The sequence below is a fragment of the Antennarius striatus genome, chromosome 16 (genome assembly GCF_040054535.1).
Source record: "Antennarius striatus isolate MH-2024 chromosome 16, ASM4005453v1, whole genome shotgun sequence".
NCBI classification, from domain to species: domain Eukaryota; kingdom Metazoa; phylum Chordata; class Actinopteri; order Lophiiformes; family Antennariidae; genus Antennarius; species Antennarius striatus.
This window is the reverse complement of record NC_090791.1, coordinates 7,681,949-7,701,679: the sequence shown is the minus strand read 5'-3', so window position 1 is coordinate 7,701,679 and position 19,731 is coordinate 7,681,949. Positions and strand designations below refer to the sequence as shown.

The 19,731-nt window shown below is 42.6% G+C and overlaps 1 protein-coding gene across 1 annotated transcript; it reads right to left on the bottom strand.

Moving 5' to 3' along the window:
• Nucleotides 1-542: 542 nt before the first annotated feature.
• Nucleotides 543-15,507, bottom strand: LOC137609230 (myosin-16-like). The gene is made up of 44 exons (XM_068336117.1): nucleotides 15,298-15,507; nucleotides 15,067-15,210; nucleotides 14,420-14,576; nucleotides 14,052-14,079; nucleotides 13,865-13,961; nucleotides 13,680-13,772; nucleotides 13,531-13,594; nucleotides 13,296-13,394; nucleotides 12,732-12,839; nucleotides 11,645-11,779; nucleotides 11,309-11,410; nucleotides 11,058-11,224; nucleotides 10,793-10,963; nucleotides 10,506-10,682; nucleotides 10,149-10,334; nucleotides 9,367-9,454; nucleotides 9,108-9,225; nucleotides 8,819-8,939; nucleotides 8,413-8,549; nucleotides 8,210-8,291; nucleotides 7,953-8,126; nucleotides 7,770-7,850; nucleotides 7,345-7,491; nucleotides 7,145-7,249; nucleotides 6,950-7,036; nucleotides 6,713-6,858; nucleotides 6,484-6,574; nucleotides 5,715-5,771; nucleotides 5,505-5,591; nucleotides 5,123-5,368; nucleotides 4,902-5,019; nucleotides 4,655-4,782; nucleotides 4,344-4,540; nucleotides 4,102-4,234; nucleotides 3,479-3,695; nucleotides 3,230-3,366; nucleotides 2,848-2,951; nucleotides 2,450-2,642; nucleotides 2,169-2,372; nucleotides 1,939-2,064; nucleotides 1,669-1,839; nucleotides 1,375-1,575; nucleotides 919-1,153; nucleotides 543-833 (listed from the first exon to the last, which is right to left on the bottom strand). The coding sequence occupies exons 1-43, from the start codon at nucleotides 15,505-15,507 to the stop codon at nucleotides 956-958; spliced, it is 5,832 nt and encodes a 1,943-aa protein (XP_068192218.1). The 3' UTR covers nucleotides 543-833; nucleotides 919-955.
• Between the last annotated feature and the right edge of the window lie 4,224 nt (nucleotides 15,508-19,731).

Below are 19,731 nucleotides of genomic sequence, written 5' to 3'. Positions count from 1 at the left end.
TAACCTGAATGAAGTCTCTGTGATGAAAGCGCACAGAGGTTTTAACAGAAATGAAGGACATTTAATTAAACAAGAAATCCTGAACCACACAGTAATGCCTAGAACGAATGAGATGAAATGGGTTTGTCACAACAAGCAATCCCATTGATGATATAGAATTAATTGATCAGAGGAGCTTCATTGTGGTTTATCTGAGAGGCATTGTGTCTAAAGCTACTTTAAATACTGCCAACACATAAATTAACTCTAGCATAGTGTTGTTTATATTTAAATGCAATTGTGTGTAACCCACATTAGAGCAAACTTCAAGTCTTTATATTTTGGGTGGGTATTTTATTCCTAGTGGGGATCTATGTAAGCGTCCTTTAAAGAAGCCACAGAGCGTTCTGTTCAATGCTTATGTTTTATTAAGACTTTACAACAGCCCCACACAGACACACACAGATACCAGAGTGTCACAAATAGGTGGGCTCTCTATCGTTGACGTGAGAACACAGCTTCCCCCATCCCCCCCACCCCCCTCACTCCAGTGCAGAGGCCTATTTTCTGCATTCACACATTAAACTCTTATACATCGACAACATAGGCTGCAGACTGACTGGACACACACATACAAACATTCAAGGCACAGACGGTAAAAAGCCTGGCGTGCAGCTAAAGCTGACTAACACAAGTGGCCAATTCTACAACTATATTAAGACTACTGTGATGTTAAAGACTCATTTAAATATTTAAGACTTTCTAAGGAGCTTTCTGGACCTTGGTAAGGACCCCGGGGTGTCGTACTCCCTTTCTCCTGCATCACCCTGAGGGCTGAATGGGTGTGTCTCACTCTGGGAGCAGAAAGACAAAAACAAACTGTTAAATTGTCAGCTGGAGATGATTGCACCAGATAAAAGATTTTTTTTAAATCCCTACCTGCTAGCAGTGTGCATGTGTGTGAGTCTTTCCCCCTCTAATCGTCCTGTCCTGCACTGGCAGGTTTGTTGACCTGGACGATCTCCACCGAGGTGAAACCCTTAGTGGTGGAGGCTCGGTTCCTCATCCTCACTTTATTGAGGGTCATCTCTGCCATCTCTGCACGCTCCTCAGCATCATCCAAATCATGGACTGTCTTCCTGTATTTAGATAAGCTGGTGTTGGCCTGTTCCTCCTGCAGGGACACAAGGGATTTGTCTTATTAAATTAACAGGAATCCCTGACCTATTTTAAACATGCTAGTCCCAAATGGGTTCTGAGTCACATAATTAAAAACGGGTTGATCGACACTTTGGGAAATACCTTGCCTCTGAAACCGAGAAGCAAATTTCCCAAAATGTCCAAAAAAAGAACATCCCAACAGGTTTTGAACCCATTTTCCCAGGTCCTACTCACAGCTTCCTCGATCTGTCTTTTGTAGCACTTCAGCTTGTTCTGAAGTTTCTCCACCAGCTCCTGCATGCGCTGATTGGTCTTATGGTCCTCCTCCGTCTGAAAGATCAGCTCCTTGAGTCGACGCTCTCCCTTACGGAGGTTTTTAACTGTCTCCGTGTGGCGCTTCTGCTCCTGGTCCAGCTCATTCTCCAGCTCCCTGATCTAGTAGGAAGACAGTGTAAACCTTGTGGGAATGTCTTTCCTGTTCTGATTTGGACACTGTGAATTTATTGCTTTACAAAAACCAGATCTCACCCTGGTTTCCAGTTTCTGGATGGTGCGTTTCCCAGCCTTCAGAGCCTGCTGCTCAGCTTCCTCCAGCTTCAGCGTGAGATCTCTGAGGTTCTGCTCCTGGTTCTTCTTGACTTTCTCCAGATGAGAGTTCCGGTCCTGCTCCTGCCGAAGCTCCTCACACAGACGCATGGCCTAGAGGCAGATGCATTTAAATGTCATCTGCGTCATGTTTCCCTTCCTGAGTAATTCCCCTTTGTGTTCAGACTGTGTGTGTGTTGTTGTGCAGCTTACATCAATGACGGCCTTCTTGGCTTTCTCGTCAGCAGAGCGGAATTCTGAGATGAGCTCCTCGTTCTCACCGGTTAGTCGGGCAAGGTCGGCCTCCAGTTTCCTCTTCAGGATGGTCAAACTTTGGTTCTAGAGATGGAACATGTGATCATTTGTATTGATATTATACGATCATCCAGTAGAGAAAATGACTGCAGTACCCAGGACACATGTTAGAATAGTTATCTACCTACCAGCATGCTGGTCTCACTGAGCCTCTCGGTGGTTTCCACCAGCTCCTGCTCTATCTGCTTGCGGGCCCTCTCCGACGCCTCCAAGCCTCCTCTCAGCTCCTCCATCTCTGCTTGCATCAGGGACAGACGCCGCTCCTGGAGGCTGTACTTCTCCCTCAGCTCGTCGTGAAGTCGGGCGTCCTCGTCCATCTGCACCTGCAGATCCTGAAGCAGACAAGGACGATTGCTGAATGAGGTAAGAAAATATCTTTCTTTCTTTTACCTTCTTCTTCTAGTCCTACTTTAATCTGCTGCTGCAGCTTCTTGAGGGTTTTGACCAGCTCAGCATTGTTCCTGTTGGCGTGCTCCAGCTGAATCTCCATCTCATTGAGGTCTCCCTCCATCTTCTTCTTCATTCTCAGAGCTTCGGCGCGACCTTTGGCCTCTGCCTCTAGACTGGCCTGCAGCGACTCCACTGCACGTGCGTGGTTCTTCCTACAAAAAAAAGTAAATGAGGCAAAAGACAAGATAATTATGAAACGTGGCTGAAGCTGGCTGGTCTTATGACTTTACTCTGTATTATGAAGACTGGATCTCCTATAGTTAGAAGGGATGTTATAGAAAGAACTGGTGGTTTATTAGACAATTATTCTTATTCTCTATTTCACTTTTATCTGACTTTTTTCTCATAAAAACAGACCTGGTGACTTCAAACTCTTCCTCCTTCTCATGGATTCTTCGGTCGATGTCAGCCTTGACCTGAGCGAGCTCCAGCTGTACTCGCACCAGCTTACCTTCCTCCACCTGAACACACACACACACACACACACACACACACACACACACACACACACACACACACACACACACACACACACACACACACACACACACACACACACACACACACACGTAGTTTGACAAATGAGGATGGATAACTGTTCTCTTACCAAGAAGCAAATCACTCTTTCATTTGCTCCATCTGTCAACTTTCTCCTTGAAAACACTTCAGTTATATTCCACTAAAACAGCATTAATTATATTTGATTGATGCAGTTCAATAAATCCACCAAATCCAATACCTCTAAAGATGCTTCGGCCTCCTCCAGAGCCAGATGCATCTCCTCCTTCTCCACCTCCAGTTTCTTCTTCACCTTCTGCAGCTCGTGAACGCTGCGGCCTCCTTCCCCGAGCTGATCCACCAAGTCCTTGATCTCCTCTGTGGGAGGAGAGAGCACATTATCAGGAAAAGATTTTATCATTCTGCTTTTTTAGGATATCATCTCCTCTGTCACACTTGTCACTTGATAAATGCTGGTGTTGATGGCTACCTGAGAGGAGTTTGTTTTCCTTGCGGACGTTCTCGGTCATATCCAGGCTCTCCTCGTAGGCCGTCTTCAGCTTGTAGAGCTCCGACATGTAGGAGCGGCTCTCCTTCTGACTGTTATCCAGTTCCAGCTGCAGCTCCTCGTTCTTCTGGCTCCACTCAGCTGCCATCTTGTCAAAAACTCGCTGCTTCTTATCCAGAGCTGCTGCTGCAGCGTTGGACTGATTGCACATACAGGAGGGAAATAAATCTCCAATTACATTAGGTTATATCTACATCCACTGACTTAGCTCTTCATCCTCTGGAAAAAGACCAGATACACCAGTGTGGGCGGAGAGAATAAGTTAAAATAATACTTGAAAAATGATTATTACATTGATAATGTGTAAATGAGCATTTGGTGGTCATCATTCGTGGTATTAACATTTATTATTAATGATTAAAAGACAGAAGAAATTCAGAGAAAAAAAAATAAACCAATATTCTGTGAGTCTACATTTGAGTGTGTGTGTATGTGTGTGTGTGTGTGTGTGTGTGTGTGCGTGTGTGTGTGTGTGTGTGTGTGTGTGTGTGTGTGTGTGTGTGTGTGTGTGTGTGTGTGTGTGTGTGTGTGTGTGTGTGTGTTACCCGCTCCAGGTCTATGGTCAGGTCCTCCACTTCTCCCTGCAGCCTCTGCTTGACCTTATCCAAGCTGGCAGCTCTGGCTTGCGCCGCCTCCGCCGCCTCCTCAGCCTCCTGGAGGCGAGCTGCAAGTTTCCGTCTGCAGAGAAAGAGAGTAGATGGGATTAAATGTACAACCACCACATTTAATTTTCTCATATTTAAATCCTTTGGCTCCACTTGAATTTATTTCACTCCATTCAACTGACTTGGTCTCTTCCAGCTCCTCAGTGCGTTGGATGGCATCTGTCTCATATTTGCTCCTCCAAGAGGTGACGTCGGCGTTGAGCTTGGACACGAGGCGCTGCAGCTCCCCACGGGCCTCCGACTCCTCCTCAACCTGCTCCTTCATCAGTGACAGGTCATGACGGGCGTTCGCCAGGGCCACCACTGCCGTGTTGCGACCCTGTGTGGAGGGAGAGAGGTTTTAACCGGATGCTTTGTAGGCAAATTTCAAAGGCGACAAAAACACGTCACAGAGATGGACTGAGGTGAAAAGAAGAAGTTTGCATTCAGGCACCTTGTTCTCCTCCTCCACCTGTCTCTTGAGCTCATCGATCTGCAAAGTGAGGGAAGCCTTCAGCCTGGTCAGCTGGGTCATCTTGTTCTGTGTATCCTCCAACTCCCGGCTCATATCGTTGTTCTCCGCTGCACAAACAGAATTATAAAGACTGTAACCGTGTGTATGTGTGTGTGTGTGTGTGTGTGTGTGTGTGTGTGTGTGTGTGTGTGTGTGTGTGTGTGTGTGTGTGTGTGTGTGTTCTCACCGGTCAGATGGATTTTGGCAGTACTGAGCTCACTCTGGGAGCGTTCCATCTCAGCCAGGCGTGCGTTGGCCTCTGCCAGGTTATCCTCCAGCTTATGAACGTGGACCTCAGAGTTCATCTAAACGCGGAGGCGTACACACAGATCCAAAAGCAGAGATTAGTTTGATTCTTTTTTTTCTTTTTTTTTAGACATTTAAAAGTTTCTCCAAACAACTTCGCACCTTAGCCTTCTGAGTGACCTCTACGGTGGCGTTGAGATCTTCGATCTCCGCCTTCATGCTCTGCTTGTCCTTCTCCAGTTTCACTTTCAGCCTGGTGAGGTTCTCCAGCTGCTCGCCCAGCTCTGCCATCGCATCTGTGTGCTTCTTCCTCAGCACGGCTGTGGTGGCCTCCGACTGGAGCGCAGCCTCTTCCAGCTCTCGCCTCAGCTTCAGTAGGTCTGCCTCCCTTTTCCTGTTCTGCTCAATCTAAAGGCGTCAGTCACAGATTAGATTTAACTCCAAGTTAAAGCACTCAGTTAACATGAGAAAGAACAAAGTGATCAGTGAAACCTTGACCCCACCATTGCATTCCAATCAATTTCATCACCCCAGTGACACTGACCTGGGCCACAGTGGCTCCTCCTGCCTCCTCCAAGCGATCGCTGAGGTCCTCCAGATCTCGCGATAGCTCCGCCCTCTGCTTCTCCACCTATCAGCAAGCAGACAGAGCCATCTCTAACTGCAGAACCAAACTGAACCATATCCAACTACAGAGCATCCCACCTGTCTGCCTACTTATAGTTCTATGAGGGTTGAACTGAATTGCCTGTACCTTGGCTCGAATGGCTCGCTCAGCTTCCAGCTCCTCCTCCAGCTCCTCAATACGGCTCTGAAAGGAATGACAAAACCACAAGCAATCAAAAATTTAAATCTTTAATACTCTTAATAATCATTTTGCTCCTTCTTCTGGCCCTCTTGTGTCTCGGAGCAGCTGTCTTTAGCACCCCTCGTCCTATGCCGATCCTGTACAACATTCATGACTTTACATCTACCATGTTAGACTCCTCTCAGTATTTGCTAATACAAATGCAGAAGATTCCCACAGTGGACATCTATATAAATACAAATATGTGTTTGCTGTGTGTCTATAGCTGATAAACACATGGTAAAGTTAGTATGTTAATACTCACAAATAACCTCTAAACATGAGCTGAAACTGAAGAGAATGCCTTTAGTTTTGCTGTCTAAGACATAAAACAAACTTTCAGACAAATTAGATTTTGACATGAAGTGACTGTAGAGGTAAAGTCAGGAGGATCACTAAAATCACTAAAGAGAGTTGCATTGTAGAAAGTGTCTATCCACAAATAGTTTTGAAGAGATTTCAGTCGGAATCCACTAACGTGGTTAAAAATAATTCAAATGTTTACATGATATTTTCAGGAAAAACAAGCTCCTCAGTCACTCATAGTACTGTAATTCTCAATCTTCTTACTGATTGACATCACAGATAAATATGTTAAAATGACGGCTGGAGTCTTTGTTCACAGTGCAGCAGGTTGAGTGACCTCCTGCAGACGTTCGTCTATCTCCCTACAAACCTGGTGCTCTTTGAGCTTGCGGCTGAGCATGGAGCTGAGCGCCTGTTCGTCCTCCAGCTTGGAGTTCAAGCTGTTGATTTCAAAGTCTCTCCTGAATGAAAACAGAACAAAGAGAGCAGTGCACACAGTTGAGCTACTACTGCACCCTCTGCATGAATGTGTGTGTGTGTGTGTGTGTGTGTGTGTGTGTGCGTGCGTGCGTGCGTGCGTGCGTGTTTGTGTGTCTCACTTCTTGATGACCTCCTCCAGGTCGAGCTTTGTACTCTCCATCTCATTCAGGTTTTCTATGGTCAGCTTCAGATCTCCCTCTGCCTTCCTCCTGGCTTTCTCCACCTCAGCTCTGATCCTCTTCTCCTGCTCCCAGTTGTCCTCCAGCTACACACACACACATACACACACACACACTCCAAATATGATGAAGGCAGGTCACCAAGACAGCGATCTTTCAGCTCTGGGAGTCTCTAACCTCGTTCACTTGGCTGTTGAGCTTGCTGTTGGTCTTGGTCAGATGTATAACTTTATCTTCTTCTGTTTGGAGATCTTCCAGAGTTTTCTGGTAATGTTATGAAAACACACTTCACTTTTAATCCATAGCATAAAATGGTATTTTAAATATGATGGTTGCATAGTCACCTAGACACATATGTGCAGGTTTATGTACCTGTTGCAATTCCTCCAGACCTCTCTTTTCCCTCTGCAGTTTTGAAATGTGGTCGTCTCTCTGGCTCAGGTCACCTGTCAGAGTGCGTACCTTCAGGTCCAGACCCTAAACACCATGCAGAATGCAGAACAAAATGCAGATTATTATAATATATTTATGTTATTGTTTTTGTGGGTGTAGTGAATTAAACGACATCACACCTGCTTCTCCTTCTCAGTCTTGCACAAGGTGGACTCCAGAGACTCCAGGTCTCTCCTCAGGTCACCCAGTTCTCCTTCCAGTTGCCTCCTCTGGCCGTGGAGCGACGCTGAGTTGCCTTCTTCCTCCTCTAGGCGCTCACGCAGATCCTGGTGAAGTCAGACGCACGACAATTTTTCAGCCTCTATCAATGTTTATTTAACATATTGCTGACACATATTTCACAGATTCTGAACAAGATCATCTGGTTTTTATCCAGGTTCTAAACACTATCCCGATAATATTAACAACAGTTTATAAGATTACATTGTGTTCTACATTACCTGCAGCACAATTTGTCATTATTGCAGGAGTCCTGGTTGTTATTTGTTCTTGTAATCATGAACGTCCTATAGCCAGTGTGTTAATCTATATTATATATTATTACCTGCACAGTCTCCTCCAACTGGACCTTCTGGTGCATCAGCTGGGTGGAACGTTCCTCAGCATCACTCAGGGTGTCCTGCTCCTGTGGAAAGGTCTTATGTTTTACACATTGCACATAAAGTTTTGCCTGCAGACTGCAAGCTAAATCTAAAAGGAGCACTGTGTGAAGACGATGATAACCTACTGCAGCCAAAGCCAGAGTGAGGTCGTTCTTCTCCTGAGACAGAGTGACCACCTTCCCCTCCACATCTTTGATTTTGCCCTCCAAGTTTTTGACTTTCTCCAGTGCCTCCCTCAGCTCCTCTTCCTTTGCCTTGAAGATCTCCTCCTGGCGCGCCACCATTAGCAGAGGCTTCAACTGCAGAAGAGGAAGCATTACGATGATGAGGATAATAATGATGAATTTATCGTTTGACGTGCGCTAAAATGTCAGCCATTTACCTTATTGTAGAGTTTCCACCAACCCCAGAAACGTAGCTGAAGGAACTTCCTCACGTTACGTTGGATGGCCCACAGCGCAATTCTGCAAAAAACACACATACAGTACATACATACCTACATACACACCTATACACGCACTGAATGCTCCATCCCTGACTCACATATTGTGCACATTGAACACACACACACAAGAACACACTAACCGTCTCTCCACCATCTTCTTAAACTCAATCCTCATCAGAGTTCCTCTGAGTTGAGCTTGGAGCATTTTTATGATCTTCGCCAGCCGCTCGTCACGCATGTCCTCCAGCTTGGCCAGAACGCCTGCACGGAAAAACACCTGGAGAGAACAGGTAAAGGAGGAAGGCAGTCATTTGGTTGAGTTGAAGTAAATTAAGTAAGGAGTGAATTTTAAGTGAAAGTGAAAATAAATCTGTTTAAAATTAATGTAAATTTTTAACATAAACAGTCTGATAAACAACACCGTGCTTCCCCATATTAATCATAATTGTGAATGTAAAAAATATATATTTTATATAGAAATAATAATTTAATAATAATAATTAATAATGTTCTAGATATGCAGGTTTCATCATTATAGCGTTATACCTTTGTGTGGCCTATGCGGTACTCTGAGTGGTCCATGTCAATTGAATTTAGGAGGAGCTCAGAGGCCTTCTTGTTGTCAACGAATCCCTTGGGGATGACGCTGGCGTTGAGGATATAGTACCTGTGGGATTCGGAAAAAAATAAGAAAAGAGTCCTGGAGGGCATTTACAGTAAAATCATAAAGACTAAGAAGCATCGGACAAAGAGAGATCAAGAGAAGATGTGTAATAGACAGGGGATAATGGGGGCAAAAGATAATGATGAAGAGGACCATCCAAAAAAGTCAGACCTTTGCTTGAATTCTGGGTATTGTAGTCTGTTGGGAAATCCTTTCCTGCATATACGAATGCCCTCCAGCACGCCGTTACAGGCTAACTGGTGCAGGATCAGATGGTTATCTGTCACACCTTCACAACATGAAAGAGAGGTAATGTGAAGAAAGAACATGCAGTGAATATTAACTCCAAGTCCCAAAAACAGCATGCAGTGCACACATCTTCATGTTTCATCATGTGGATGAAACACAAGCAGCAGCTTCACTCGCTGACCTGATTTCTTGAACTCATTGGGAACGATGCAGCGGACGAAATGTGGAGCAGTGCTTCGCAGGGTGCTCATCAGCTTGTTCAGTTGTTCCTGTTGGGCATGAATAGTTAGAGCACACCCAGGAAACTGTGGACGTGTTGTGAAAGCTGGCTTGTTCTTTTAAAATGTGCATGTCTTATTATGGTCTCTCTATGCTTTTTCCTCTTCTCAGGATTGGGTGAAGACTTGAGTTAACTGTTACCTAATGAGAAGTGTGATGCATGTCTGTTATACTAATGGACTGCTGTCACCCATTAGTTTATCTTAGCAGGAAGGCTAACTCAGCTCAACATCGACCTACTAGCAATTTATCCTTTTTTATCGGCCAAACAAAGTAAAACGTCCATATTTATGGGTGTAGACAATATCTTTACTAATTGAAATATTATTGATCACACCAACATGCTGCACAAGCTGATGAAACTACAAACTTTTCTCTAATGCCGTTTTCTATAGCCAACTTCAACAGTCTGCCACTGTCACACAAAAGTTACTGCAGTATGAACTGAAAAAGCCTTCCATGCTGTGAAGCAGATTAAACTACCTGGCTATGCAAGGCTTCATCAGCATTGTGTGAGCTTGTTAGACAACAGCTTGAATGTTCATCAATATGTAAAAATCCCACTCTACAGGTTTAGAGTATACCATTAGAATCGTTTCATTTTACAGAACATTAATCAGCAGCACAATGGCACCAGCATTTTGACTACTCTGTTTATGGCTTACATGCATAAATGGAATTTACCCTGTAGAAGTTGGAGACTGTTTGAAAAGAAGAACCTTTCTTTTGTTTCTTGGTGCCTGGAGTGGCTTCTTCCTCTTTGAAGAGCAAGGCCAGCAGAGGCATGGAGGACTTCTGGAAGAGTCCCACCACTGTCTCGTTCAGAGGGTCTTTGTTCTTCTCCAGCCAGCCAGCGATGTTGTAGCCCACCTACGAGAGGCGCAAACACAAAACAATGGGTGTACATAGCGAAGTCACACATTATTCTTTACATACAGAGTAATGTACGTACACATCCATTCTTCCCCATTCCTTTATGGTCATTTGTGTATCCACCTGCTAGCATCTCATTCTCAAAAGTTTGTAATGATGCACACTCACAGTGCCGGCATAGTGCACTAGTTCAAAGTGGGCATCGGGTCCCTTCTTCCCCCCTTTTGGCTTCAGGAAGTTGGAGGACTTGCCCAGGTGGTTGTCATACAAGGCTGTTTTGAAGGTTGTGTCTGTCGCCTTTGGAAACACACACTGCTCCTCCAGAATGGAGAAAATCCCCATCGGCTGCAGAGAAGAAATAGGACAAGAGAGAGAAATAGAAGGAATGTCACCCATATGGTGGTTTATGCTCCCAATGTGTTTTGCATGTGTGTGTGTTTGTGTGTGTGTGTTACCCTCTCCAGCAGGTCGATGCAGGCCTGTAGATCCAGGCCAAAGTCAATGAAGACCCAGTCGATGCCTTCTTTCTTGTACTCCTCCTGCTCCAGCACAAACATGTGATGGTTGAAGAACTGCTGCAGCTTCTCGTTGGTGAAGTTGATGCACAGTTGCTCAAAGCTGTTGAACTGAAAAGAAAAGATGGAGTCGAATGATGGAGGGGGATGAGATGACATAACCATAGCTCATGTAATTATTGAATGTAGTCTATTGAAATCTCACCTCAAAGATCTCAAACCCAGCGATGTCCAGCACTCCTATGAAGTACTCCCGCTGCATCTTGGTGTCCAGCGTCTTGTTGATGTGGGTCACCATCCACTTGAACATGCGGTCATAGATGGCCTTTGCCAGAGCACCGATGGAGTAGACACACTGGTCCTGAGTCTGACCTACATTTTAAGTTCAAATATTGTAATAGTGACTGAAGGCATTGCCTATTTATGATGATTTTATCTTTGTTTCTTTGTATTTACCTTTGGTCACAAACTCATTGCCGACTTTGACTCTGGGACGGGTGATGCCCTTTTGCAGCTCCCCAGAGTTGATGGCCATGAGGTGTGCGACTTTGTCAGCCACTTAATAAAGAAGGGAAGTGGGAGAACAAGAATGAATGAACTGATGAATGAATGAACTGATTTCAACCATGTTGTGTAACGTGTTGTAAAAATGGGTCGGTGAAAAAAAAACTGCCTGACTGAAAAAAGAAGTGATCAAAGGATAACAAAGAACAGTTACAGGTAGAAAATATGAGTTGAGACACCAGGAGGAGAGGGAGGGAGTCAGGTGGAGTTTTTGGTGGGTTTTTTTACCCTCAGTGGAATCTACATCAGCCTGTTCCTCTCTAGATTTCTGTTTGAACTTCATGTTGCCGAAGTGCATTATGCCTCCAGTCAGCTTGTAGACGCTCAGCTTCTCCTCAGGAGAGAAGCCCAGGATATCAAAGGCTTCCTGTGGATGAAGAGAGGGCATAAAACAGAATATCAGAGCCTACCAACAGGATTCCACAAAGAGAGGCAACAGCATCACCAACAGGCAACATCATTTAATACAGTTCATGGTTTTGTTAACAAAAAGTGTCTTGAACCAGAAAATTCAGAGACTCTGGGCTGAGCATTTCCTCACAAGGGTCCTTTCTCCCAACAAGTTATATTCCTTACATGAAAACTAGCAGCTACAACTTAGATATGTCCATAACATGGTAATGGAGGAAGCTGCTGTTACAGAAGAGTCGCCTTGTCCTCTTCCACGGGTCAGATTCTTTCCAGAAGGGAATTACCTGTTCCCATCACTGATATCTAACTGTTATACAAGCATCATATCAGACTGTCAGTAAAATTTAGAGTTTAATGTTCAGAGAAAGCGAAAAAAAAATCAAAATATTCAAAAATCAAGGATTCCCTGTTTGGGATAAAGCCCATTCTTGCAATTTCAAAGTAGTCCATCACTTAGTTTGGGTATGAGATAAAACACAAAACTTTAAAACAGATTTTTTTTTTTTTTTTACGTTCCATTCTGCGATTTACAAGAAACTGCATGATATCCACGTCAGAATTGAACTGGTTCTTCCTTTTCCCAGTTTGGGATTTATGAAGTATATCTATCTATCTATCTTTCTGCATGCCTGACCAAATTTAATCATGATCATTCAGGTAGTACGTAATGAATTAAAAAAAAAACTTCTCTCATAAAGTAGGTGAAAATAAAATCTTGGATATGCCCATTCATGCGCATCAGCCACAAAATTTAATAGGTTCTTCATAGATGGATGCACATCACTCCCCACAAAGGTTATGAAAATCAATTACACTTTCATGTAATCCTGCTGATAAACAGATAAACAAACAGAAACTCAGTGGACCTCCAGAGCAGCAGTAATAATACATAAGAAGTATGAACTTACATCAGTGAGCTGCAGTTCTTCCCCATCGTCCATGTTGTCCACCTTGGTGACTCCCTGGCACACCCACACATACTGTTTGGGGTCAGGGCTCAGTAACAGAGCATCTGAAAGACATATCATCAGTCATAATAATAAGATAGGATAACAGTTATTTGGTGTCTTAAAGATAAATTGGAGTTAACATAATAATGTTATCTTAAATTATGTTAACATAATTTAAGATAACATTATTTCATAATTTCTATTTTTCCACTATAGATAAATACAGTATGCAAAATTATTGATTCTTTCAGAAACCTACTTATTAAAACTTAATTTTAATTCTAAGTTCTATTTCTCTAAATTAAGCAATGGTACCACAATTTTTCATCAACTGCTTAAATTATATGAAGCATGTTCCTAAATGAACATAAGGCAACTGCTTTTCAATAATGTACGTGAACAGACTCTTAAGCAATATCAAATCAAATCTAATCAGTGTGAGGCATCAAATTTAGATGTGACTTCACTATGCAGTAATTCCGTTATAACTGTTTATGTTGCAGACTCGTCTGCTTCACCTAAGAGCTCTGGGTTCCTTCCAGACAGGATCTGGTAGAAGATGTGGTATCCTCTCTCAGTTGCCTGCTGGGATATCACTCTAGATTTCTCCAGCAGGTCTGCACATGTAGATTAAAGACAGAAAAAAGTAGAAGAGAAGTAGAAGACGGGTCAACACCACATTTTAATGAATCAGAACACGTATAAACCAGGACCTTTTACACTCGTGCAAAATAATCAAAGATAGCCACTTACATGTTTCAATGTCTGCACCAGCCAGCTTTGCTGTTGGTCCAAAGTGGATACGTATGAATTTTCCCTAAAACAAAACATTCATCATGATTCCATCAGAAATAACAATGATTAATTATTGTATTGTATTGAATTAACAAAGATATCCCTACAAAACGTGAGGAGTTGTTGTTCCTGATGGTTTTTGCATTCCCAAATGCCTCCAGCACTGGGTTAGCCTGGATGATCTGGTCCTCCAGAGTTCCCTGAGAGGAGAGGAGAAGAGAGGAGAGAAAAGGGGTTATTTTGCTGATTAAGAGTAACATATAAAAAAATGTCTAAACATACACAAACTTGCCTTGGAATCTGACTGTTTGCTCCCAGAAGCTCCAACATTGGCAAAATACTGGATGACTTTTTTAGTATTTTCAGTCTTGCCAGCACCAGATTCTCCACTAGAGGAGAAAGAAAATAATGAACACTTAATCAGAGATGCAGATTACACCTTATGCATCATCATAATCAAAAATAAAAGCTTTCCTTACGTGATCAGCATGGACTGGTTCTCATGCTCTGTGATGGGAGGACATAAAGAGGACAGGGTGGAAACAGATAGACGGTGGACTGGATTAATGACTGAAGATTTCCTTCAGAGCAGATCAGAGGATGGCTGTCATCAGTACCAACACACAGACAGCTGCCAGTGCTCCCATGATGCCATTTAATGACTTTAAATATTCTTTTACTCCTGAACACATCATCACTGTCCATACTTCCCACCCACTCCCTCTTTCTACATACAGAACAGCGTAATGACTTTCAAGCTGCACATCTGAAGAGTCCCAGGTATGTCAAGTCTGCCTCCCTCTTTTTACTGATCAATTACAATGATCAAACGATTCCCTCTACTCACCCAACATCATGTCATGGTAAGCATTGTCAGAGACGGAGAAGAGATGAGGGGGAACTTCGTTGCGTTTCCTCCCCTTGTATATCATGGCCACTTTAGCGCCATAGATGGGCAGCCATTTGTACGGATTGATAGTCACGCAGAAGAGGCCAGAGTAGGTCTACAAGTGGAAAGCAGTGTGACAAAAAAAGAATGAAGGATGTTTTGGGACGAAAGTGTCAGAACATTTTATTCATATTGTTCTTTTCTTTTCCCCAGGTTCTTCTAATCTTTCCTTTAAAAGATGAAACTTTGGGTTCGATCAATAAATCCAATATAGTCCAGCTGGACTATGAGGTGGACTAATGTTTTTTAAGGAAAATGCAGCTTAAATAGACTAATATAACACTTAATTTGAGGTGAAATGACTTAATTCTTGTGAAATAAATCGTTCATGCAGTTAAATGAATTTACATATTAAGAAATATTCATATAAACTGGTTTTATACTTGACTGAAGTTACAATTAAAGTAAATAGTAAATTACTTTAAAGCAGTAAATTATCTTTCGAGATAGAAGATAATATATTCTGCTTGCAAATGTTTGATCTCTAAGCCCAAACTATTTTTGTGTGGGTTTTTTAGGTGTTCAAAAGTTTGTTAAAGGCTTACGTAGATCCTCATGTCAACATAGCGACTGCGCAGGTTTTCCAAGACGCTGGCCTCATTGAGGCATGTCAGGTTGGCCATGTCACTAGCTTGGAAAAATTTAGGAGGATTCATCTGCTGAACATCATCCATCTTCACAGTCAGGGTCTAATCAGAATGGATAACAAATCAATCAGCCATTTTATCTCCACCATTATTATGATCACACTGACTTTTGCCTCATGAACATCTTACGGTGTTCTTGCAGGTCTTGATGGTGACTTTGTCCCCATCTTCAGACTGAATTTCGCCAGCGATGAAAGCCTCCTTCTCATCTTTGACCCAGCAAGAGCGCTTGATGTCGTATGTTTTATTCATAGCATCTAGACGCTCCTTCTCTGAGGGAACCAGGAAAGGCATGGGGTCCACATCGTCCCCGCACTCCCCTTTGTACGCACCTGGCATGGCTGCTGCTGCTGCCACCAAAGCTCACCAACCACCTGACCAGCTCGGTCGCCTTCTGGCCACTACAGAGAGAGGCTGAGCCACAGAGAGAACAGAAATACAAGTATTTAAGGTTGACTGCCAGTTAAATAGGATATAACATTTGTCTAATATACTCACCAACGCAGGAGGTGGAGGAACGCTCAAGAGGAATCTGGGTGTGTGAGTTGATGGTGAGCTTTTATATATCAGATCATCTCATTCCTGATATGGTCACATCTCTAAAATCAGCCATCACCCTAAGGTCTCATCCCTCCAATCGGCCTGGCAATGTGGGATCTGGGAATTCTTCAGCATGTCTCCTTCCATTTGGGGTTTCTGTGGAAAGTCATCACTCAGAAAGGAATCATCTCTTTCCCTTGACCCTTCACTCAAGAATAGATAGACATTCTTCATTCCCTCACCCCTCCACACCTCGCTTTTCATCTCCATCAGCTGAGTACGACTGGACGTGTACTGTGTGTCATATCATGAAATGATTTCATGTAGAATAAGTTGACAGATGCTTGAGGTAGAATTGAATTTGGTGTTAAGATGTAAGTGAATGAGTGTTGCCACGGAAACTGATGTGAAAAGAGAATCCTTGTGTTTGCCAAAGCTTGCCTTGGTGCTTTCAGGCACACTTGACTCTCATTAGCGTCGCTGTCTTGATCCAGGGTGGAGCATCAATCTGGACTCCTCAGACCTGAAGCAGCTGTTGCTCCTCCTCCCCAAGGCCGGTTCTAATAGATAGAAACTGACGTTAATCACACATATAGAATACGATCTGAGACAGGAGACTAATTTAAGAAACATTATTTAAAAGGAAACAGAATTCTGAAGCAATAGTAGTACTTAGCAGTATTTCTAACAATTCTGAGTATAATCCTGACATTATACAGGTTCTTAATTTAAAATAAAATTGTATCGCAGTTCATTTCAACTTTCTATCTTTTGCCCATTCTTGCAAAACCCAATGTAATCTATCCTATATGTAATTTTATGCTGTCCTGTTCGGTGTTCATTAATTATGTGTGTGTGTGTGTGTGTGTGTGTGTGTGTGTGTGTGTGTGTGTGTGTGTGTGTGTGTGTGTGTGTGTGTGTGTGTGTATGTGTGTGAGAGAGAGAGAGAGAGAGAGAGAGAGAGAGAGAGAGAGAGAGAGAGAGAGAGAGAAAGAGTGTGAGAGAGGGAGAGTGTGCGTGTACGTGTCCCTGAGGTGTTACTAAGTTTGTCTCCAAGACTGGAATGATCTAAGGAGTTGTGAACACACAAAGTTGATATCAGAGGTTTAAACACACACACACACACACACACACACACACACACACACACACACACACACACACACACACACACACACACACACACACACACACACACACACACACACACACATCCATTTACTGTATGCACACATGCACGTACACACATGAACACACACATAATCACATAATCATCCTGACAGCTGTATGTGACCTTTTGGGCTTGTGTGTTCTGTAAAACGATGGCCACCTGTGTGGTGTTGACACGGACATGATACATACATGCGACATGATCATGTACATACAAACACAAGTGTCAGTCTGACACGTGTGGATTGTGGAAACAAAGCAGAGAGGAGACGGAAGCACACTCACGTGATCACAGGGGCCTCTAAGTCAGTACTTTCACACTGTGTGCGTGTGTGTGTGTGTGTGTGTGTGTGTGTGTGTGTGTGTGTGTGTGTGTGTGTGTGTGTGTGTGTGTGTGTGTGTGTGTGTGTGTGTGTGTGTGTGTGTGTGTGTGTGTGTGTGTGTGTGTGTGTACATTTGCTGTGCTCTGTAAACAGGCTGATGAGAGGGCCCTTTGTTCCAACAGCTAATGCTGCTAACCCCAGAGCTGCTAAGGAGCCAAATCCCTGCAGCCATTATCCCTGCTAACCTAGCTCCTTTAACACAGTGTACCAGTGTTCCAGTCCACTGCCTGCTATACTTAACATTCCTCTTATAAAAGCCTATCTTATAATTTTCAAATGCTTATGGGTATGAGTTTCTTAAACTTGTTCTGGCATCATATCTGCATTCTTGGGCGACAGCTTTGCCTTCATTACACATCAATCAAACTGTTAATATGACAGTTTTTAGTGTGTAAAATTTTCACCTGCAAAGCTAGAAATATTCTCCTGAGACTTGTTAACCTTAACACTGTTAGAATACAGAACAAAGGCAAGAAGTTTAATACTAAAAGTCATAAACTTAATTGTTGTTTTATATGTTTGTCATGACATTTCTCTTAACAGTTAGTGATCTTTGGAAAGACAGGACACTTTTTTATTATGTTCCATATGTGTTGATAGGTGACTTCAGTTATAACACAGTCCAAGGTCTCCTTTGTCATATTTGGTAATTCATTATTCACCACACAAAAATGTGTGTGAGTGTGTGAATGCCTTTGTATGTGTGTCTCTGTGTCTGTGTGTTTTTGTCTGTCTGTGCGTGTGTGCGTGCGTGTGTGTGTGTGTGTGTGTATGTGTGTGTGTGTGTGTGTGTGTGTGTGTGTGTGTGTGTGTCCATCTCTCCTTGCATTCACTGTCAGATTATTCAGCCCACAATGATATAGTTACATTAGCAAATGTGCTTTTTTCTTAATGTCAGCCTCTTTTCCTCTGCTTATGTGAACCCCCAGCAGCAGCCATCCAGTCTGGTCCACGCTGCCCACGCCTCACCAAACTCAGCCCACAGGAAACTCTCAGACCAATCTATGAAACTCCCCAGTCGGTCATCTGCTTTCTCCAGCCTGTCCCGCACCATCAAGGATAATACATTCTTGCTAGGCTCTGAGTTTGCTTTAGAGTCATGCTATAAGGATGTGGCTTCAATATCTTATTGGAATAAACAGGGCGTCCCTGAAAAAGACATCATCCATTTGTCAAGATATTTCTCTCCAAATCTTTAATGTACTTTTCAGCAATAGTGTATTCTTCACAGAAGTAAAAATTACCCCATACTATGGGAACTAACACACCTTCCTGCATCACAGATTCTGGCTATTGAACTATGTCAGTCCACAAAATTAACATCCACTTTAGTTGTGATGTACTAACTGTATTTTGGGCACCTCTAGGTTTTTACTATCATTGCTCAGGATTTGACAACTTTAACTTGTGAATTTAGTGGACAAGGTCCAAAATGGCACTGCATTTAAAACTGATCTCAAAGTTTATCTCAAAATTCCATCGTTAACCTTTTATTGCAATAAATGTTACAATCTTTTAGTATTTCTCTGTTTCGATACTTCTGAGCACAAATGTGTTTGAAGAAACCAGTTTGTAAAACCATTTGTAAACTGATCTGTGCATGGGAGGTTTCCTCGGGCTCTTGCATAAATGAATGGACGAGTCTTTTAATATTTTGCCAATAGCATCAGCATGATGTACTGTTTCAATTTTGACCCCGGTGATGCCCACATTGAATCAACAAAAGTGCTTGCAAAAGTTTGAATGAAACCATTTTTCTTTAATTATCATCGATATCAGGAACTTATCATGGAGTTGTTGAATAATGGAAAACTGAATATTAATTAGAAAGCAGAAGTGTGGGAGGATCAATGTGGGCAACAGTGACAAACAAAAAGCTTGTTTGGAGGAGAAATAATTTATGGGATCTATGACAAATGAAATGTGTTCCTTGTAAGAGATCTTGTGGGATGAGAGAAGAATTATACATAAGATACTTGACATTTTAAAATTATACTCCTATCACAGAATTTTTTTTTAATTTTATGTAGGTGGAAATTCAATGGGAATATATCTAAAACAAATATTCACAACTATGCCAAATGCTTTTTTTAAATTTTATTTTGAAGTTGAAACTACAAAAATAAGAGGTCAGTCTAGAAGTTTAAAGAACAATTATAGGCTATTTCAAACAACATGTCTACTTAGATAGGGGCAACATTTTATTAAAAGTGACGACCATTTGCCATTTTAGAAATTAAATTAAAATGTAATATTGTTTATTAAATACCGTGAATAAACATAACAGTTTGAGGGAAATTTTTTGCTCTGCATATTTTATACTACGATATCTAAGTAAAATGCAGAACAGAAGGTGAGAAGCTGGTGGAAGACGGTGACTCTCACGGGAACGCCCACGCTTCTCAGACGCACGTACGTAAGGATATACCCGTTGAGGACATGACGTCATCACGTATTTGAGCCTGCCCGA

What these genes read in the sequence shown, in the direction of transcription:
- LOC137609230 (XM_068336117.1), bottom strand. Translation starts at nt 15,507, where the DNA reads ATGCCAGGTGCGTACAAAGGGGAGTGCGGGGACGATGTGGACCCCATG. An exon ending in TGATGTAGATTCCACTGAGG is followed by an intron (nt 11,411 to 11,644) that starts GTAAAAAAACCC and finishes TTCTTTATTAAG; the next exon opens with TGGCTGACAAAGTCGCACAC. An exon ending in TGACCATAGACCTGGAGCGG is followed by an intron (nt 3,696 to 4,101) that starts GTAACACACACA and finishes ATGTGCAATCAG; the next exon opens with TCCAACGCTGCAGCAGCAGC.